Here is an 18,901-nt window from a genome sequence, read left to right as displayed (position 1 = left end):
AGTATACAGTATGTTGGTAACATTAATCTGCTAGCCATCAAAAGCCACATAGGTGTGTGTTTTTCATGTGGTAGCAAAGAATTCAAGAGATCAAGTGATCAACCACTGATTCTGTGAGATGCCATGACTTCTAAACCAGTACAGATTTTCAAAGAAAGATCCTAATCTTCCCTCCTATCTGTGGTTTTCCCAAAATGAAAAATTGTAATCAGAATAAAAACTAAACAAGAACACTTTTGATCTTTATTTTTGAAGCGAAGCAAATAGTGATGCTTCTCTCGGCATCCCACTGAGAGACAGTTTCAAACAAGGCATCCTCCTTTTTAGAAATCTTGCAATGCTCTCAATTGGTTTCAGTCATAGCGGTGTTTTATAAAGTTTAACATCTTTGCTTCTCACATTTGTTATATTGAACCCTGAAGGCCAGAAGCGTCTCAGAAATGATTCAAAGCCACGTGACTCCATGGCTGCCTGCTTTTTAACACAGTCTATGCAAATGAAAACATAAAATCAAGCGCCACTTCACAAGCCCTGAGAATACAAAAGCCTTATTGTGTTGACAAACCTTTTTTCTCCTCGAAGCCAGCCTCAGATTTGAGGGTGTGGCTGCTGCTGTGCAGGGAATCCTTTGAATCTTCATTTTCATCCAGCACCCCAGCAAAGCTGATCTTTCTTTCATACCTGTGCCGGTCCATCTCAGGGTCCAGACGCAGCCTGCAGCTCTCCAGATCCTGTAGCAGAATGTAGACCACACAGATATGCAAGCAGTATGAGCCCCCATGCTTTTCACTGCAACCATAGAAGCTGCAGGAAGAACTGTTTCAGATGGGAATTTATGTCTATCACACAGTTTTCCATCTACCCTGCCACTTCCTAATCCAGCTACTCTGTGTGCTGGCGGCACACTGAGCCATGCTGTCAGGGTGGAAGAGTTAAGAGGTGTTAACACACATTTCTGGTTAACACCCCGGAGTGAATTGGCACCCTGCCTGCAGGCTTGTGAAGGGGAAAACACATAAGTGGACCCTAATGGATAGGTGGCAATAAAAGGTGGCTGTTGCCCAAGATGCTGGGTGGATGGTTAGGTCTCTACTCCAAAACACTCCCCTGTGGTTGATTAGGGAATGCATTGCCACTGTACTCATCAGAGGCAGAAAAGCTGAGAGAAAGCTAGCAGACAGCACGACAGCCATGACAGCATGGCCCAGCGCAAGCTTTCTGTGTCCAGATAAAGCTGAAAGGACACAGTGGAAAATGGGGAGTAATAAAAATGTTGGCTGCACCTAAATTCTGGAAAATAAACAGCATTGCACCAGAGAGAAGCTAGTTTGCAGCATAATTTTCTCCTATTAACAGAAATGGCACCATTTGTGCCACCTACTGGCCACAAATTTGGGCCAGAAGTCCTAAGATACCACAAGCTATGGATTATCATCCGCTTTCTCTAACCACAGCTAGAGAAAGTGAAAGAAAGACTGTGAACTCCCACACTGGCAGACGCAGTTTAAACGCTGGGCTCTTTAAGAACATAATTTGTGCCTTTTGACTGGGGATGTCATCAGCTTTGAGATCTCCCCACCCAAAACGTAACTAGCTGAATTCTAAGATGACACAAAGCTCCTTACTGTGAGTAAATGGCTGATGAATGTGAATGATAACATGACTGAAATGATCCCAAATAGTTATTCCAGAAAACATTCTGTAGGCTCAAGAGATCTCATATGGGAATTTGCATACAGAACTCCTATAGGAGTTACTGGGAGCTACTTGGGTAGTGACAAAGTCTGCTACTCTAACAGTTGGTCTGAAAAAGAAAGAAAAAAAAAAAGGTTTTCTCAAACATATGTTCTAGACTGAGCTGTGCTGAAATGGGTTAACCAGCCTGTCTAAACACCAGCCGAAGGTCCCAAAGCATTTGCAGTCAGCTTTGCATCTCCAGGGAAAATTATCATAAATGATTGTCAGAAAAGCTAACAGTTGATTGCCATAAGAGAAATATTTTGACTTTGCTCAATAACAAAACCTGGGATATAAAAAGGTGGGTGCCTAAAGTAATGATTCGTAGTATCTCTAGCATTGAAAACTTCCATGTAAATAGTTTAAAATATATCTAACACAGTTTAGCATGTGAAACAAAGGCTAAAGCATTTCAGGATAAAAATCTGTGTTCAAACCTGACTGAATTACAAAAGCTTCATAAATTAGCATGCATAAGCTGAGCCATGATAGCAGTACAGGTATATTCCTAGGGCACAGTCAGAGTTCCCCTCCCTGGAGTGTTTGAACACATTACTCCTCCCAGCTGTTTGTCAACATGCTTACATTGGAAATTGCTGCCCTCACACATTAACTGACAGCATGAAATACGTCCTCTTAGCACACAGTTAGTCTGACTCTATCTATCTTCAGCAACTGCTAAGCTAAAATGAATGACTTTCCACCACAGCAAATGACAAGTTCCAGTTCTCTGGCTCTACTGTGGCAGCAGTAGGCTTCAAGAGAATATACGCATCACTCCCAGCATTTGCAAAGTGAGCTTGGTTCTACTCCACCAGCTTCAGTAAAAGGCTTTGATTGAAACTTCAGTTGGGACTGCCTACCTCACCCAAACATAGGCAAGGGTGCTTATGCCCTCAGCCTGGTAAGTCTGGATGGGCTGTGGGTAGTTAAACTGGTTCACCACAACTAGTTCACTTGCAAATGCTTCAGTTCTTCAAGGCTGTCAAGTCTGTGCTTCTATCTATGGAACAGGTATGCCTGCAAACAGCAATGGAAGTGAAATTTGCTCTACTGGAATTTTAGTAGATTTTAATCTGAAATTTACCTGATTCTTTTGGAAAGGAAGCATGACTCCATAAATACAAAGACTTAATATTTTAATCTGGAGTGTTGTTGGCTTTTTTCCCTCCCCCCGCCCCGTACAAAGTTAAAAGAAGCACTCTATGGCTGTTTTGTCTAATAGGCTCTTGCATAACATGACCTTAAGGTTTCTTCTGCCTACGCATCACAGAATAATTCCTCCTCCTTCTCTCCCATATACAAGTCTGAAAAGCTATTAATCAGTTGCATTTCTATCTGGCACAAAAGCACAAATTTCTCTTGACCTTCATTACCCAACATATTCTTAGTTCCAAGCCTAACTACCTTACTGATATGAATTCTAAACCCTGGTATTATCCTGCTTTTGGATGCAGTCATTTATTATGTGGTAAAAATATCAACAAAGTGTTTAGGAAGACTCCTACTGAATTTATCTCTGTTTTTTAAAATTGTCCTTCTTGCATACCTGGGGGCTGAGTCACTTCATCATAGGTCATCTACAGCCTTGAAACCGATTTCAGAACCTAATTACAGTAACCGCCCTGCCAAATCAGCCTGTCAAGCACAATTGTCATCAGCAAAATTTGATCTCAGTCTGTCATTAGCAAAAGAACAGAATAGTAGGGCTAAAACCTTTATGTTCACTTGGAAACTTCTCATTCTTTCTTTACAATTTTTATCCTGATTTCCTAAAGAAATTAGGAAGATGAAACTGCGTGTCTGCCATCCAATTCACCTCATTCCATGTTAACCACCTCTGAAGCTGATGGTCACCTTCAACCCAATTTGACAAAAGATAACTGAGTGCCTGTGGATTTTGTGAAAGAACAGGCTGAAGGCAATATTTAACCGCATTATTAGACAGAAGAGAATCCACACGAGAATGAACCGCTGTAAATCTGGTTTCACGGGTTCTGCTATTCACAAAATTAGTTGTCATCTAATCAGTCATTTAGCTTACTATTCATGCCAGGATTTGCCTGTGCCTCTCTCAGTCTCATGGAGGTTTATTTCTTTCCTTGCTTCTTTGTCTCCGTTTCTTTCCTTTCTTCCCCCAGTCCCTTCAATTCTGTTGTCTAACCCAAGCCAAAAATCTGCAACTTTTAAGCGCTAGTAAATTCTCTGTAAACCGCCCCGTTCCCTTTCTCCTAATTGCCCTGTTCAGTTCTCTGTCAACTGGCCCTCCTAATCGGCTAGGTAGAATATGAGTTGTCACCTCCTGCAGTCCATCTCCCACAACTCTCAGGCGCCCCACACTCAGTTTCTTAATCCATCTGCTGTCCTCTATTTTGAAACTTCCTTCAGCTTCCAGTACATGTTGTGCTTCCCCAGTCTTATCTTCCTAATCAACCCATTTGATGCGCCCTGCCCATCTTCTGTTCACCAGGCAACGGCTCCTTTCTCCCCGCATCAGAGATCCACTTGAGTTATTACCCCACCCTTCCTCTCCTCAGACATGTACAGAGCCCAATGACTTCTGTGGGCATGGCTCCCTCTCCAATGTGTATTGTCCACTTACCGCAAGAGGCTCAGTACGTGGCCTGGGCATGTAGGGAAAGGTCTCTCGAAGGAAAGTGGTTATCTCCAGGAGAAGCTGACAGGCTGCCATTTTCAGTGCAAAAGGACAACAACATTTGGTAGGATTCACAGTGCCTAGGAAAAAAATATTTCTATGGTGAGCAAGGAGATGATACAAAATCTGGAACCAAGAGGTGATGGACATTTTCACATATGGTGCACAACGTAAGCCGCACTAAAAATGAGGAAAACCCAGACTTCTATCTATGCTACTTTTCCTACACTAAAAGGAATACAGTCAAATATCAATCCATGTATTTACCAGCACATGCAATAGTACTTACACACTGTAGTGTACTACAGTATATATTATAGTATATTATGGTGAAGTATCTACTAAACTAACATGATCTTACAGCATTTTGTATACACCTCATTGAAGTAAATACAGGTTAAAAAGTAGATACCCTTCTTCCACTTTACAGTTTTGCATTCAGCCACATCTTCTGCAGTTCTAGAAGAGAACCACTTGAAAATATAGGAAAATTTCTCAAAATACATAGAGTTACTACTAGCCAGCAAAGAGGTACTGTGCCTATTATTAATTACTACCCTGATAACTGGAAAAGACAGCCTCTTTTGAAGCCAGGCTTCTTTATTTGTGCACAGAATCCAAGTGCTATTTAAGGATAATCAAGGAAAAAAAAAAAAATCAAACTGCTTAATCAAATTATACATTCAAATGCTTAACCTAAAACCAAGGGGGAAAGGGAAGAGTGTTTATTGAAATACTTGAAGTTTTGTCTCAACTGAGTCTAAACAATCAGGTTCAAAAGCCCTACACTTTGTAACACATATAATGCCATTCAAAGCTTGAAAATTATGAAGGATTCTTCAGTGCTTGATCAATTTGAAAAATACTACTTAGGAACATGGACAGCAAAAAAAGTAAATAAAAAAATTAGTTGTGACAACAACTAACCGCACCCATTTTTTAATAACGCCTGATATTACCATCTACATACATTTCAGAGATTTATCTTTTCATTTGCTTTCCCCCATGTATGATCTAATTACTTTTTGCAAAGAAACAGGCCAAACCAAACAAGTGAGAGGACACTGCAAGGATCAGAAAAAAAAACAGATTAATTCTGTGATGCATGCTAATTCCTCTGTACATATTACCAGTAATGAATTATGGACTTTGTAGGGACTAAAATAATCTGTACTATCAAATACAAATGAGACGTACAGTGTAATGGAATATCCAGCTGCATATTTTATGCTCCTTAGTATAATCCCTACAGCATACAGGCCAGTTTTTGAAAAATCTCTGCCTTCAGCAAGAACGCAGATTGGTTATTTCCAGATGCTGGCTTTCAGGAGAGTACTTGAGTTTTTACATGGCTTTCTCGACCACAACCTGTTCTCTCTGTTTGCTTGCCTTAGACCACCCTTTTAAAGCAGCTCTGCATCCCCTTATGAGTGCCTGAACAGGGACAAGAAAAACTATTCTATCACTTGGTCATGGGAATGCAGTTGTTGTTCACCTTTCAAAAGTCATTCATGGTGCAGGAGAGTGGGAAAAATTTGGGTGCGCTCTCCTGCTTTGGATATAACTCTTAAAGAGCCAATAAAATATCCAGAACAGCCACCCACATTCATGTAGCTGCTAGTGCTGGCACACCACTTGCTGGCACATGTGAAGGTCTGGCTTAGGGCCAATACCTTCTCTTGAGATCATTTCCCACAAATGCCATTTCGCTGCTCCCACCTACTCCTCCCTACTCCAAAGTTGGCCTTTAGGCAGTGATAAGAACAAACCCAGAACCACAGAAAAAGAAACCAGAAGATACATAAACAGTGCTAGCACACTACATCCAATGGCGAACAGTACATGTACACAGGAACCAGTACATTACAGCACACATGTATATACAAATGGTGTCTGGAGAGGACATAATGTTTGTTACCACCTTCACCTACACCTACAACAGTATGTGTTTTGACTTAATTTATTTTGATTCACAGGGTGTGTTATAATTTGCATGCCCATCTAAACTTTCAGAATCAGTGACCTGTGACATACCGCCCACCGTTATGTACACACACGCACAAATGTGTGTGGTTTAGTTATCTTGTTGTTATACAGGATTTTAATGATACTCTTTATACCGCTGCGCTATATTTCTGCCTGAGAATCAGGCAAATATACTGAAGTCAAGATTTAAAAGCCTTCGGTAGAGCTGTGCCAACTCACATCAGGTGAGGAGATGACTCTTCAATGTTAAGAAACAGAAAAGCAGCTGATCTTACACAAATATTTTGGCAGAAATAACTGGGAAGAATGGGAGTCTGAACCACTTTTGGCACTCAGGCGACTGCAAGACTCAAGAATTAGTACCCTGCTTATAACTGCAGTTGCCAGTATACAGGAATTGCAACTCACTGCCTGGTTTCACCCCTTTTCCTTCAAAGTCTTTCAGTGCTGCTACGCATCTGTCATGTTGTACATCCAGGCACGGAAAAAACAGGGGAGGAAGCTGGGGTGAAGGTGAGGGACTGGGAAATACAGCTGGGTGGCAAGAGGATGAAAAGAGAAGAAAAATTAAGTGCTCCTAAAGCAGAGGTTCTTACAAGCGGGGGTTCTTGTAGTAAAGGGAGTCTCCTTACTGTCATCTAAAAAGTCTTCTTCCTCATCCTCCTTTCTCAGGCGCCTCTTGGTTTCCTCATCATAAATGAGGCCCAGCAGGTTGGCAGGGCTCTCGCTCTCAGCATGGCACAGCTCGTTGAGGCGGACACCGATTGCCTGCAGACAGGGAGAAAGAGAAAGCACAAGGAGGTGAGAATTTCAGCCCAACTCACTGGTGGTCAAGGGCTCTGCCCCATGCAGGCTGTGGAGATGTTCCAGCCAGAACAGAATGTCCTGGCTTTATTTTTATTGTCTGCAAAGTGCAGTAGAGAAAGGGATGACAGAAGATTAATTGCTACCAAACCCATAATTTATTTCCCCCTTTTTTCAACCAAAATTTGCAAACAGTGTCAAATTTCAGGATGAAAAATGTTTGCCAATTTGGTTAAATAACAAAACAAACAAACAAAAAAATCCCCAAACCAGCACATGATAGGCAGGAGACAATTAGGTCATTATTTTGTATGAATTTCTTCCACTTTTTTTTCTCCCTTTGATATATGTGTGCCAGATTTTTCCTAAGTCTGAGAATACCGAGAATATTTAAGAAACTGTTTAAGAACTTAAACTCCATTTAAGAAACTATCTTGTGACTTAGGAATCCAGTAACAGTCCCTGTTTCCTCCACAAAACTGTTGAATGCCCATGGGAAAGCTTGCTTCCATCTTTAAAGGAGAGACTGCCTGATGCACTTTCCAAAAATGAGCTGACAATATGCATATAAAAGCTGGGAAGGTGCATGAGTAATGGTGTAGAGAGGATCCATGTACAGAACAGACAGATCTCTACCGCATACTGTTACACTCTCCACAAAGGCATTGACCATTCATTCGTGGCTGTTTGCCAGCATCATTTATCAGCATGTAAACAGCCCTCACTGTGCTGTCAGCAAAGCTACAGATGAGGGTGTGTTAGCAAGAAGAATGCTTTCCTGCTAAGACACTTCAGAGCTCTTAAGGATTTTCTTCATTTTCTTTGCTGCAGATAGGTGAACACAGACAAGTATGTAAAACTTTATCCTGTGATATCATCACTTTGTGGGGGAGGAAATGTGCTTAATTACTGAGTTTTCATCAGCACTTGCCATTTGGCCTCCTTGGTTTTGGGATGGTTTCAAGAGAAAGATACTACAGTGAAATTCTGAATCTTCTACAAGTCAGCACTGATGGTCATGCCTACACTACATAATTTTCCTGTTTTGGCTGAAGCAAAGCAGAAATAGATAAACAGTCACAAACAAGTATTAGTATGGCTCTTCTTCCTTGCTACTAAGCAGTTCCTGTGAAATCCAGCAACAATGAAGAATGTAGACTCTGCTACATGAAGAGAGTAAGGTGGTATTGTTGTGGTTTGCAAGCTGATGCAAAATAGTTACCCATCTCAGCTATCTGTCAGCCTGCACATTGCTAAAAAACATCCACATCTCTCACATTTTTTTCCCCTTTCATGTTTTAGGCATTTAAAGGAAGAAATGTTCTGCTTGCCTCTCCACAAAGCAGTAATTTATCACATATTATTTATGCTGTGTTGTCCACCCTAATATTAAAGTAATCATACATAATTCCACAGCATCCTAACTAATGAGCACTGAATTCCTAACATGTATTATCTGCATGAATTATCCTTGGTTTTCCTAGCAAATGGAGAGCACGCCACACTTCAAAAGAAAACACCTCCAAACAGAGGAAGCCGAAGGAAGTGACAGACTAACCTGATCAGAATAGATTTAACATTGTATTATTTGGAAAGACAGCTAACAAGTGATACTGCATGATTCAACAGGCTCATCACTGTTACAGACAGGAAAGGGCTTACCACTGTTATCCTCTGATGGCTGTTGGGGAGGCTGCATCAAAGGAGTTGGGTGAAGAAAAAAGGTTTTACATTCATTCTTGGTCTCACTAAACTTTGACAATAGCACTGTATATCGCAATTAGTGAGCAATGACAGACAAGCAAGGATCCATAACCAGCACAAATTTTAGCCTTATTTACTGTGAGAAAAAACCACAGAACAAGGCCTCAGTGCATTCAGAGACTAAGACATTCTTTTATCTTTGTTCAAGAATCTTCCTTCCAGAGCAGCAGCCCTGCTGCCACCAAGCAGCAAGGATGGTGTGCTGTAGTGTTGGCAAAGATCTGGTAGCATGGAGGCAGAGATGGGCTGGGGGAGGTATCCCTTCTTCTTGGTGCTGGACCTGCTTAGGAGTTATGTGAGTGCACAGTCATTCCGCCCTTCATGCTGATACTGCCCACAGTGAAATGGGCAGGTTAACACACAGAAACGGCAGCATGTTCTGCAGCAGGTACCTGTACTACAGCAACAGAAAGCTGTTTCTCCTCACGGTTCAGCCTATCTAGTTGGAATCTGGTCAGAGCCAACAAAAACAGCCATCTGAGGAGCACAGCTTGCAGGGTCCCAGCCCTATAAGCTTGGCGGGTGGCTGCCGCTTATGCTCGCAGCCACCTCCATCTGAAACAGCTTCTGGGAGGTAAAAGCAGTGCCAGAGGACCAGCCTTGCCCAGCATTCAAGAAAAAGGACATAAAGGAACTGTACCTCAGCAGTGCTAGGTGCAGACCAATCCTAAAGCATGAGTCTGTTTGGGGGCCGGTGATGCTGTGGGTAACTATACTGTCCTAGCCTCCGGTGAGAAGAAACAGAAATATTCATGAGTGGCAGGGCACCCTGCAGTAAAAAGAGAAGATATTTGGACCGTAAAGAGTACTCTCCAAATCTTCTCCTGCCTTACAGTAAAGTAAAAGTAATGCTTTTCCCTTCTGGGATGTTCCTAAGCAGCTAGTGAACACATGCTATTCCTAGCATGAAGAATGCATCCAGATATGCCTTACGATGCCATTAAAGGTAAGGGGAAGAGAATGATGCTAAGTTGCTTGCCATCAGATTTCCCTGGCTCTTATCTTGTGACCTTGCATCATGTGTTGGCACTTTAACATTTCTAAAAGAAAACCTTCCTGGACTTTTTCCAGGTCAGGCTATTTCAGTTTCTAAAAACAGCAGCTGATGGGGAATCTAATTGGCTTTTAATGGTTACTGACTTGCTTGCTCCCATTTTCCCAGAATCCGAAGAAAAGGAATGTCTAGAGGCATAGAGTCCACAAATAGATGCACAATCCCGTCAGCAATGCGTGCAAAAATACAAGGACTATGTAAACGTACATTCTCCATTTGGAAGGATTCCTCAAAGGGGTTAAGCTAAGGTGGTGACCTCATGGAATATAGAAGCAAATACATTCACACTATGTACTTTTTCAAGGAACTTTGGTATCTGTGCTGTTATTAAGATAGTCACCTGTGTCTGAGACATAACAGAGAGTAGGGTGCCCAGGTAGCATTCCCTGAATTAGCTTCAGAAATGGAAGGAGAGCTGCCAAGAGACAAAGCTTATTAGCTTGGGTGCTCAGACCCAAGCTAGACTCTTCCCCTGGGCTGTGTTTCATGGTAGGAATGTTCTGACATGGTCAGCACTAGCTCAAGGTTCCCTACAACGTGCTCCACTAAGAAGCATGCGTTGGTATAACCTAGGAGAATATGAGTCAGCAAGGCTTTTTTGGCATGGCTTATATAAGTACCCCAAGACCGCAAAATACATTGTTTTCAAATTCCCCTGAGCCTTGGATTTTATGTCTTTTTCTTTTTTTCTTTTTTTTTTTTTGATCATGACACTCACTGTAAAAATCTCTGGTTTTGTGAAAAGAGGTGAGAAGCACAGAAGTCACTTCCAGATAGACATATGTAACAGGCACCATAGAGGTCAAAGGAACTTCTCCCACTATTTTGAGTTGTGTGAAATGACTTGCAATAAGTGTTAGACCTTCAGCAGGTATACCCTGGGGGGCTTCCAAAGAAATTACAAGTGGCACTGACAGGGCCAGATGGGGCAATTGCCAGTAGAATTCCTTGCCAAAGAATGATGCGTGCTAACAGTTTGTATGGGTGCAAAGAGAGACTGAACAAGTATGTCAAAGAGAAATCCATTACTAAATATACAGCACCACATCTAGCTCAAAACAGCCCTGGACTAAAAATATTCAGAAGCTAGAAAAAAACAAGTAGTATCACACCCCCTGCTCTTACTCTTCCTTAGGCATTCACATATGACAAATACTGGAAACGGAAGAGTGGACCAAATGGATCCTCACAGGGAACATGGCAGGGGAAGGGGAAGGAAGGGGATACCGTTACATCCTACAAAGTCCATTTCCATTAGGAGAGGAGCTGATCCTGGCAGGCTGTGAAGTACAAGTTGGAAGGGAAGCTTATGAGTCACCGTTTTACTGGAAGTGAAATTCTGCATAGGTTAAAATTACCTTTACGTTTTGGTAATTTTTTTAACGTAAGTAGAAGAGAAACAAACACTCACATCTCCCCACTGGTAGAAGAGCTTAGCTGCATTCCACTGCAGCTTCTGGTTCCTTTTGTTGCCCACGATAGGAGAACGCCCACGGGACAGGCCTTTCTTAGTAATGTTCACATGGTGGCCCTTCATCCACTCGGGCCAGTTGCCACGATTACAGCGGTGAACGAAGCGTGCACACTCAAGGAACAGGGCTGCTCTTGCCACTACAGGAGCTTCCTGAAATGTTTGCAGAAAATCACCTTAAATACAAATACATTGGAAAAACTCTCTGAACATTAGAGGATTTTGTGCTTTAATCAATTGCTTCGCAAGTTTGACACGGAGTCACACAGACTGAGCAACGTCTCCATCAGTCTGAAACCAGGATCTCTGCCTTGAGTCACACCTCTTGAGCTAATAAACCCAAGCCCTATAAATACTGAACGGTTATGCTGTTAGTCCAACCGCTAGAGGGGCAGAAAGAGCCACATTATAAACAACCTTGTTTCAGTACCCATCTGTAATCCTTTCTTTCAGAAACCATGTAACTGCCAAAAAGCAGAAGCATGCATCTGACACTTTTACTGGAGGAATGAGTCAAGTTATCTTTTCACCTTCGCTAGTAAAGCTGCAAATATTGCAAACGCAAATGGCAGCATGGCCACGTGAATCCTAGCATTTGTCACGTTAAGTTGCTTGCGCATTTTGGGGGTGGAAGCATGAATGGAGGCTTGCTGAAACTAGGAAGGGTGCTATTTTGCACTTATAACAAGTAGATATGGAGAGTGAAATCCATTACTGGCATAAATCAAGAAAATTTCACTGGCCTAACTTCAATGGCATTAGGAAGCATCAGACAATTTAGTACTGAAATTTAACATCAGGCAGCTGAGTTTTGAAGTGATAGAGGAAAATCCTCCTGCCTTCAGCTTGAAAGAGCACTTTTCTTTAATGGGAGAAATAATACTGAGTGTATCTTAGTTTGTATTAAATCGCCCAGCAGGATCCATGTTAGACCAATAAAGAGTGCTTCTGAAACTCTCAAATATGTTCAAAAATGGACACTGTAATTTGTTTCCTAAAGGGTAGCTTAAACTCAGGAAGGAGATTTCTTCCCAGCAGTCTACAACTCTGCAAAAATAACATCTTTACAGACATGGAAAGTGACTAAAAGCAAATGGTTCCCCTCATTTCCACTTAATTTCCCCCCTCTCTTCCTGCAATTTTCACAAGCAAAAACCCCTGTAGCCAGCAGGCTGTAGAACTAAGAATACAACAATGCCCACAATTTACAAGGTGGCTTTGAAAGCTTCCCTAACAGGGGTTTTACAGAGCACAAACATGTGCATTCCACACATTTAGATGCTGACAGCTTTAATGAGGTAATTTAAAAAGATCAGAATTTACTTATAAGGGGAGGTTGCTCATCTGCGGTCCATAAATAACAGACAGGCCCTAAAACCATGGGAGATGGTCTGTGGAACATTATTAAATAGTGCCTCCAATAGTGCTTTAATCAAAAGTTGAAAGCAAGAAATTTTGGACCAATGCTCCAAAAGTTTGGGAATTGCTTTAAGAAATTCTGTACTCCAGCTAACTTACAGCCAGGAATTACTACCAACAGGGTTGAAAAAAGTCATGCCTTTTAGGAGACTGGCAAAAAAGAAAAAAAAAAACATGATTATGTTTTGTCTACACTAACAAGAAAACATATGTTAATTGCTTCCTGATGCAACATCCTGTTGCAGCTTTTTACTCATATTTTATTCAAATGTTGGAAGAAAATAGCAATCTTTTAGCAATACTTTTGAATAAGGAGAACATTAAAGCTGGCCCAATGTTCTGATGAGGAAGGTGGAAATCTGAAGCCAGACAGTCATTGACAACCAGAAACAAAACTAATATTTAGGACCTGGAAAAAACATTACAAATTACTTGTTGCCCACATGCATTATGGAACACAGGATAGGTGAGGATTTTATTCTTTTATTCTCATAGAGTAAAACCTTAACCAGACCTGGAGACATACATGAAAAGATTAAGCCCCAGCCTTAGTCTCCTCCTCTTTTAGTTCACCACTGGTAAAGTCACAATTTCTTAGCATATAGGAATCTTGTAAAGATACATGTTGTAAATGTTACGGAAGCACTCAACTACTATAACTAAAGGAGGGTATGTAGGATGGGCGGTGAAGGGGAGGAGGAGTGTGTCCTGGAGCAGGAGTTGCAAATTAAAAATCACTGAAAAGACCTCCTGCATGAAGGAGGACTTTCTGAACATCACGGGGCACAAGCTCCCTGTGATTGCTTACCTGAGGCTCAGAGAAACCTGAAGCAGCAGCAAGAGAAAGATGAAGATGTGACAGAATGGACAGGAATGGATTCACACCACAGAGAAACACATCACAAATGGAGAGAAATGAATCAGGCAGGCGATGCATAGCTGAAAAGAACACAAGTTACCATAGTCACTGTCAAAACTTAACACAGCAGCAATACTCTCACAAGCCTGCCCATGCCTGTGAAACTGTTCACAAGTCCACTTTTAACATTAGACCTACTATATCGTTTTGCCTTTTGAAAATTGTTCTTGTACTGCATAAGTTGACATGAATAAGAATCCACCATTTTCTTAACAAAATTTCAAGTACTCCCACAGGAGCTTTTCAACAGATACTGTGATTTGTACCAATAACAGCAAAAGCAATGATCTGGGTGGGAGGGAGCAAATACAGAACGGATTTGGAATTTTACAGCATCACATTACTGTTCAAGTACAGCTGATTCTGCAGAGTTTTATGACTGCAGAGTGTTTAGGTCCAGGGTTTTTTTCAAGGACAATGACTTTTGTAAGACTAATTAAGCAGCGGTAATATTCTTGTGCCCTTTCTTATATTTTGCAAGGCACTTTGAGCAAAAATTCATTTCCACTGGTCTCTTCAAGGAAAAAAAAAATAAGCAAAATAGCAACAATCTACTTTTGGAGTAAATAAAGTAAATTCAAGTACTGTCGAAAGATGCTGACTGGATAGCTCTGCTTTGTCTAGCCACAAAATAAGTCTAGCATAAGAAGTAGCTTAGCAGGTATATGAAGACAGGTGAGTAAATTATTAACCAATGTCTAGGAGAATTGCCTCAAAAATGTTAGTTCAAATCTCTCCGATTATATCTAAAAATGGTCAAGTACAATCCATGACGCAGCTCTTTGTTTCTGTTCCCAGTCATCTATTCTGGGGACCTGTTTGGAGCAATCTCTGATTTCCTTCCAGGTCATATGCCCTCCTAGTGACAAATATTTCTCCTATGGAAACAAGGACATGGGAAGAACAGAGCCTGCCTAAGACCCTGGCTGACATGGAGTCAGGATACTGGCAGGTACTCTTGCAGTTTAGACTTTGCTTCTGTCCTCTCTAACACAACCCTGCCATAAAGCAGAGCCATTACGGCATTTCAACAAGGATAAGAGATTTACGTGTTAGCACAGATCAGCTCACTCATCTTTTTGGAGAAATGTAATGGCGATAGGTGTCACACATTGCACTAAATTGGTCAAAGGAAAGCTTGTATTTCCTCACCTAAGCTGCTTACACTAGTCTAATTAGGATACTTTAGGTAACATCTTTATACAGTGCTAGACAGTGGTTTATTGGAAGCCTCTGCAGAAACTTGACCACAGACTGAATTATCATATTACTTGCCTTTCAACCTCCAAAGTTTCTTAAAAAGGGGAAAAAAAATCAACTTTATTATTGCCAAGTGACAATAAGCTGGTGACATAAGGATGAAACTGCCTGCAACATATTATCAATTGTCATTGAATGCTTGCAAAGCCACCAATTGATTGTAGTTTTATAAAATTCAGTCAAGGTTGGATGCTGCTTCTGGGAAAATATGTTAACTACTTAGTTTCTAAAACTAAGGCAACACTCAATTTACTATATAAATAAACCATTACCTCCATAAGGATGCAGCCTTTTTTTCATTGTTCTACTTTTTTAAAAACACTGTGGCAAACCTGTATAAACATCCAGGCTGATCAAAGATCTTGAAGTTGATATAAGAATGGAATTTTGAAAATCTGCATGAAAAATCATGCTGAAAAAAGTTTATGAAAGAACTGAAACTGGAGCTGTTTGTCTTTCATATTTTAAAGGTTGCCATAGCAACTAGGCTAGATAAAATGACTCAAGAAGCTTTTAGTTTGCATCAAACCTGATTAAAACTATTACTTCAAAAGCCTGAAAACAAAAGTTAAAAAACCAGAATGTTTTACATTGGGTGTGCTCTATTGACATAAAATGTGGGAATTTTCCATAACAGCATACATTGCCATTAAGCAATACAGTGAGATGACAAGCTGTCATCTTTTGAAACCTGCAGTGCATGTGACTTCTTAACCTCCATGTATCTCCAATACTTTGTAGACAAAATGCCAGCTGAGCAGGTACTTGTAAGGAGTGTCCCAAGTCTGTAATTAGAACAAGGCTTCTTTCACCTTTAGCTGCAGACTTTCTAGAAATTCTGATTCCAAAGCCTTCTGCATCATGCAGCAGAAAGGAAACAGAGTCAAACTGTGTTTTGTAAAAGCCAGCTCTGGAGTGTCAGAACAGACATCTTCAAACAGTTCGCTCTGACCGGTTGTTTTCAGTTGACTTAATACATGGGCACAGAGTAAGCTGGTCTGTAGCTTAAGCATTTGGCATATTTAAAAAAATAAGTAAGACATTTACAGGCAATAGGGACATAATTGCCCAACCCCTGTTTTACTGTCTGATTTATTAGCAGACAGAGTAGCGCATCCCCAGAAGGATCTTAGTGACATACTTCACAGCAATGAGCTCCTTCCTGCCCATGTGCCTTACGTTCCCTGTGTTAGTTTGGAACTCGCAGTGGGGTGGCAGCCTGGCAGCCTTGAGGAATGCAGTTGTCTTTGTGCAGCAGACCCAGCAGGAGTGACTATCTTCCCAAGCCACCTTCTGAGCTCACCACAACCCTGACTGGTAGGAACCACTTGTGACTGTGAGAGCACGAGACAGGCTTCCCTATCAGCCACTGCTTCCATAGCTTCTAGTCAGAGGGCCAACAATCTCCAACAGGAAGAGTGGGAACTAGTGAAGAAAACAGCTATCTACTGGAAGATGGACAGGGACGAGTCCAAACAGTAGAGCTAGATGTGAACTGATAGCAACAGCAACTTTGGGACGATATTAATGCAGACTTGCTTGAATCTGCAGCCTACGCATGCAAGGTTAAGAACAATGTATAAAGGCGTGGTGCAGAGAGTGTATCATCCCTAGAACTACGGAGCAGACAAGGCAGCACAGCTCAGGGCACAGCACTAGCAGAATGGGAGATTCCATGAGCCTGGCATCTCCAGCAGTGGGCAAAAAACCAGAATATGAGCACAAACGGCACAACAGTCAAAGAGGTGAGAGGTGGGGAGAGGGAAGACAAAGGGATAGAGAGGATGTGGATGCTCTGAGAGCAGTGGCTTTCAATCTTATTAAGTTTGCAAACATCCAAACACTTATTGGAAGGAAGTAGAAGAGCACTGTGCAGAGAAGTTACTAATTGGCTGGCTTTTCACAGCTGTCTTTGTCACACTCTCGTGCTTGTCCTATAAGCACCTCACAGAGCCCCACTGGCCCATGAACCACAGGCTGAAGGCCACTGCTTTAGAAATGGAAGGCACTGTTAAAAAACCAGCAGCTGCAAGGAAAGGAAGGAGATACAGAAAAGACACTCAGTGTCAGGAAGGAGAGACTGAATTGTGTCACTTCTGTGATTTGGATCTGCAAATTGGCAGTATCCGCATTTAAAAGCATGTGCACTCTGACATTTGAAATTTTTTCCACTGACTGGTTCTGGTGACTAATAGTTCAGTGTTGCCTAATATATTTATAACTCTGTCAGAACTCCTGAGTGGAATTACTATGTGTCTCCAGGTAGTTACCTAGTCTTCAACCCTTATTCTATAGATTATTATCGACACTAGGAGCAGAAGCAGAATGGCTGTGAGCAAAATTTAAAGTCTGACAATAAAAGCTTTGCGCTGGCAATAATCTAGTTATGGGGAGTCATGTAATTAAAAAAGATCCATTTTGTCTGCGTACTCATCCAGTCACAGATGCTAAAACGCCATCTAATAACAGCAACACCAGTTGGCATTGCTGTGATGCTTTACCTGCTTTCTGTGTGGGCATGAACAGCATTAGTGAATGACAACGGACCACCACGTATGCACATGGTCCCACTCAGCAGGTAAAAATACACCAACAAATGACTTACAAGATCTAGGGCTGCTGCCAAAATGGAGGCATCAGGGATAGTGCCTGGTTCACAGCAGTTCAGGAGAAACTGAAAGCGCTTCATGCCTTGGCGGATTGCTCCCAGGTTCACAACGTTCTTGGATTTTCCTCCTTCTTGGTTGGAGGTCAAGTGATCATCAAAGCTATGGCAACCTAAAGAGGTAGAGAGTACAGAGGGGATGCAGGGAGGGGTAGGGAGAAGGGAACACAGTCTCTCACCAATAAAAAAAGTGGTACAAAAACCCTGATGAGTACAGGTTTGGTCTAAATCCCTTCCTCACCTTGATGCACTATCTTGAAGATAACAGGGGCATTTTTACAATATTCATGACTTCCATGAAATAGGCATACAGTAAGCCAGATTCTGGTCTTGGTCATACTGATGTCTGCCCAAAACAATTTCACCATAATCAGTGTGGAAGCCCAGGATCTATTCCAGCATAGGTGAACCAGAATATGGCCCTTCCTCGCAACCTTTTTAACACAGAACATCATGCTTACTGTCTGTTTTCCCCCGAATAATTTCTTATCTTACTTCTCTATTGCCTCTAAGTTTACCTTAAAGTGGAGCATGCATAAACCTTATTCCTCATGTATCAATTTAGTAATATATCATCTCCTAGGACAGAAAAATCAGTAGCAAGTATTGGAAACGTTCTATGTGGAAATCAAGTACTGTCCTTTTTTTAGGCATACGTCTTCTGCAATTAACAGAACACCCAAAGTGAGACTGGACTCAACTCCTAGGTATCATCATCATTCCAGCCTCTCTCCCTTGAAGTGTCTTGCACTCTTTGGGATGGAAAGCTCCCTAATAAGAGTTCCCTTTGAAAATGAAGCTAGCACCCCCTCCAGGTCTTCTTTCAAGCATGATTTTAAACTCCATGTATAGAGTTCACATGATAAATCAACTAATCCCATTGCCAACTGGAATGAACACTTCTGAATGAAGAAGATCATCGCGCAGTCGGTACCCAGAGTTGAGTGAGTGGTAGAAAGACACGGATGAGAAATGAGGAAAGTAGTTTCAAGGCCAAGGTGGCTGGTCAAAGCAAGAATAGTCAGCTTCCGGGCTTTTTCCCTTTATCCGTAATACTCTCCCTGTTTACATGTGAAAATACAAAATTTTACGGAATACTAAAGAATAAAGCACTGAGGAAGAGATCACCGAGTAGAGAATTCAAGATTGGCTTTAAACATGGATTT

General features: G+C 41.5%; 1 protein-coding gene across 3 annotated transcripts in view; it reads right to left on the bottom strand.

The window, feature by feature from the left end:
* UNC80 (unc-80 homolog, NALCN channel complex subunit) overlaps positions 1-18,901 on the bottom strand; it is a 130,867-nt gene that overhangs the window by 66,998 nt on the left and 44,968 nt on the right. For all 3 annotated transcript variants that reach the window (XM_059820381.1, XM_059820380.1, XM_059820382.1), the window contains exons 22-26: positions 17,676-17,848; positions 11,413-11,625; positions 7,012-7,147; positions 4,340-4,473; positions 566-731 (exon numbers count right to left, since the gene is read on the bottom strand). In XM_059820381.1, the coding sequence (XP_059676364.1) occupies positions 566-731; positions 4,340-4,473; positions 7,012-7,147; positions 11,413-11,625; positions 17,676-17,848 (822 nt within the window). The remainder of the gene's footprint in view (positions 1-565; positions 732-4,339; positions 4,474-7,011; positions 7,148-11,412; positions 11,626-17,675; positions 17,849-18,901) is intronic.

This window comes from Gavia stellata, chromosome 8, assembly GCF_030936135.1.
Source record: "Gavia stellata isolate bGavSte3 chromosome 8, bGavSte3.hap2, whole genome shotgun sequence".
Lineage (NCBI taxonomy): Eukaryota > Metazoa > Chordata > Aves > Gaviiformes > Gaviidae > Gavia > Gavia stellata.
This window is presented reverse-complemented; position numbering and strand designations above follow the sequence as displayed.